Below are 3,018 nucleotides of genomic sequence, written 5' to 3'. Positions count from 1 at the left end.
AGGGAATGACCTCTGGCATCCAGGCGGCCGGTTGGAGCATCTGTGTCTCAGAGCTGAAGAGGGGGGGGGGGGAGAGAGAGAGAGAGAGAGAGAGAGGAGAGAATGCCGAGGAAAAAGAAAGGGAAGGCAATCTGGAACCCATAAGCTCCCTTGATGTTTGCATTATTGTGCACGGTTGTATTGGTCTGCACGCAGTCCCTCCCCTCAAACTCCCTACCCTATCCGTAAAGGGCTTTACGAGACTTTTAGCAATGTCCCTCCTCTCTTGAAGCCCTAAAGGAGGGAGGAAAGGAAGGTGAATAAGCAGATCACTGAAGGTTGGAGCAACAAAAAAAACTCATTCGAAGCCTTCCAAATATCAGCTCTTTGTGGGGATCCCCGTCCTGCAGTTTGCTCCGCCTGATTGGCTTTACATGCACTGCGGCCTGCTAGGTCCAGCTCCTCATCCTGGGCACGGAAAGGGAAGGGAGGCTGACTTGGAGAAGATGAAAGAGGAAAGCATGTGTCCAGACTCACCGGAAGGCAGCCTGGGAACCAGTGAGGAGGAAAGTGAGAAGATGCCCAGGAAAAGTCTTCGGAAGAGGAGCCAGCTAGGTAAACCCTTGACTTCAGCCCCGCCAGAGTACAGCGGCAGCCCTTTGCCACAGGGGAAGCGCAGCAAGCGCAGTCCCGTGTCCCAGACTTTTGAGGACATGCACACGCAGCGGGTGATCGCCAATGTGCGGGAGCGTCAGCGCACCCAGTCTCTCAACGACGCCTTTGCAGAGCTGCGCAAGATCATCCCCACCCTGCCTTCGGACAAACTCAGCAAGATCCAGACCCTCAAGCTGGCTGCCCGTTACATTGACTTCCTCTACCAGGTCCTGCAGAGTGATGAGCTCGACCACAAGATCTCCAGTTGCAACTACCTGGCCCACGAGAGGCTCAGCTACGCCTTCTCTGTTTGGAGGATGGAAGGGGCCTGGTCCATGTCAGCATCCCACTGAGGTCCAACAGCAGGCAGGTAGGTTTCCTCTTGCGCCCCACTCCTTTTTTTTCTCCCCAGCTGCCTCTTGTCCTTTTCCAGCATTACAACTCCCCTGGGAAAATCCCAGTGGTGAGAGAGGACAAAGCTCCTCTTTCTGGTTTCGGAATCAGGATGTAGCACTTGACCGGGCATTAATGCTAACCGCCCCCCCCCCCGCCAAAGACACTGACTTTGACCATGTGCAGAGTGTCAATTCCACCATTAGGAAACAACTCAAGCCAACTGCCCCACAGCTGGAATTAGGAATAAGTGTTTCCAGGTCCGAAGACCTGATCTCCAGATTGACTTGAGATCCTGGCAGTGTCCAGCTGCAACAGGCAGGCGATTGTTTTTGGAAAAGAGCTCTGAAAGTGATATATCTGGAGATTTTGCTTTCACTTTTGTTCCACCATCACCTGTCAGCATACCCCGCTTAGCAGGCGAAGGCAACAGGTTGGACAACAGAGACCCCTACCAAAGGCAAACAATACAGCCTCCCTGACATCTCCCCAAACAAAAGAATCTATTAAGCGTGTGTTTCCAGTCTGAAAATATCTATTTTTAAGCCTTTGGGCAAAGCTCCAAGCATTGCAGCCCAAAGCAAATGTTTTTTTGAAAGCAAGCCCTATTGAATTCAGTGGGAATGACTTCAGAAAGAACATGACACAATTGCATAGCGTGAACATATCGGCTGATTTTCTTTTTCCTCTCTTTAAAGGCCTGGTTTTGTTGGATGTGATTTAAACATGCCCTTTAGTCGAACTGTTCTGGAATCACAGCATCAAAACTGATCTCAGCCTGGGGGCGGGGAAGCTTTGCTCCTAGCTCACTCTGCCAACTCACCTGCATTTTTATTTGATCTGCTTAGATTTACTTGTGAAAAGTAGCAAGCCTGGAGGGGTGTCCCCTCTTTGAATGCTTTATCATTTATATAGTCTTTCTAGAAAGCATTTTTGTGTACAAAGCGCTATAATGCTCCCTTCAGATATTATCTATCACTATATGTTTCACACATCATTTCTATAAAGGTACGTCCTCAGACAAGCACTGGCTCTTCGGCTTTGAAACGGAGATGAGCACCGGCCCCTAGAGTCGGAAACGACTAGCATGCATGTGCGGGGGAACCTTTACCTTACAGTCTTTTTACCCATTTGTGGGGGTTTTTTTCTGTGAGAAAACCCACTGTTGTCTCAATATACTGATAAGGAATAAGTGTTGATCAAAGCGTTGATCAAATGAGGACCCAGATTGTTGCGGGCAATAAGCTGACTTTGTAATAATGCCGCTTGGGGGGGGCAAAAGCCCTAATAAGCAGGCATATACATAGAATGAAGGCTACTGCTAAGCTTGTAAGCCGCCCTGAGTCTTCGGAGAAGGGCGGGATATAAATGGAATTAAAATATAAATAAATAAATAAATAAAGAAAGAAAGAAAGAAAGAAAGAAAGAAAGAAAGAAAGAAAGAAAGAAAGAAAGAAAGAAAGAAAGAAAGAAAGTATAGATTTCCTGCACCTATTGGTTCAGTAGAGACTTTCTGGTGACCCAGAAACACTGTGCATCAGAAATAGCAGGGCTTGTTGGTTTGATGTAAACAAAGAGGGTTGCGTTATTCATTTCAAATAATACATACATGAACACACACGCACACGTGTGTGTGTCTTTGGGTGAGTATTATTAGAAATGAATAGCGCATCCCTCTAAGCATCCACTAGAACTCTTCTCTTTTGGTTGCCCAAGCATTAATGTAGATTAAACTCCAGACAACCCAGAAGTGTCAATGACTTTAGATCAGGAATACCTAAATACCCACAATTTTTCTGCTTCTGATGAAATGCCAACTTAGGACATTTTGTTGCCTGAATCAATATACAAATTCCTGCTCTGTTTCCTTGCGGGATCAAGGATTTAAACGTATTTAAACATTTAAACATATCTTAGCTTTCGTTCGCCTTTTTGAAGGAAGCAATTTCCACGGGACAGGCCTTTAAACTTGTTACTGCCTAGGAGATGACT

At 46.7% G+C, this 3,018-nt stretch overlaps 1 protein-coding gene across 1 annotated transcript; it reads left to right on the top strand.

The window, feature by feature from the left end:
- Positions 1-413: 413 nt before the first annotated feature.
- On the top strand, positions 414-986 carry TWIST2 (twist family bHLH transcription factor 2; the record flags this gene model as incomplete). Its single annotated transcript, XM_083352133.1, has 1 exon — positions 414-986. The coding sequence occupies one exon, from the start codon at positions 414-416 to the stop codon at positions 984-986; it is 573 nt and encodes a 190-aa protein (XP_083208259.1).
- Between the last annotated feature and the right edge of the window lie 2,032 nt (positions 987-3,018).

This window comes from Vipera ursinii (assembly GCF_947247035.1).
Source record: "Vipera ursinii genome assembly, chromosome: 2".
In the NCBI taxonomy this organism is placed as follows: domain Eukaryota; kingdom Metazoa; phylum Chordata; class Lepidosauria; order Squamata; family Viperidae; genus Vipera; species Vipera ursinii.
Note: the sequence above shows the minus strand (reverse complement) of the source record. Positions and strands in the feature narration are given on the sequence as shown.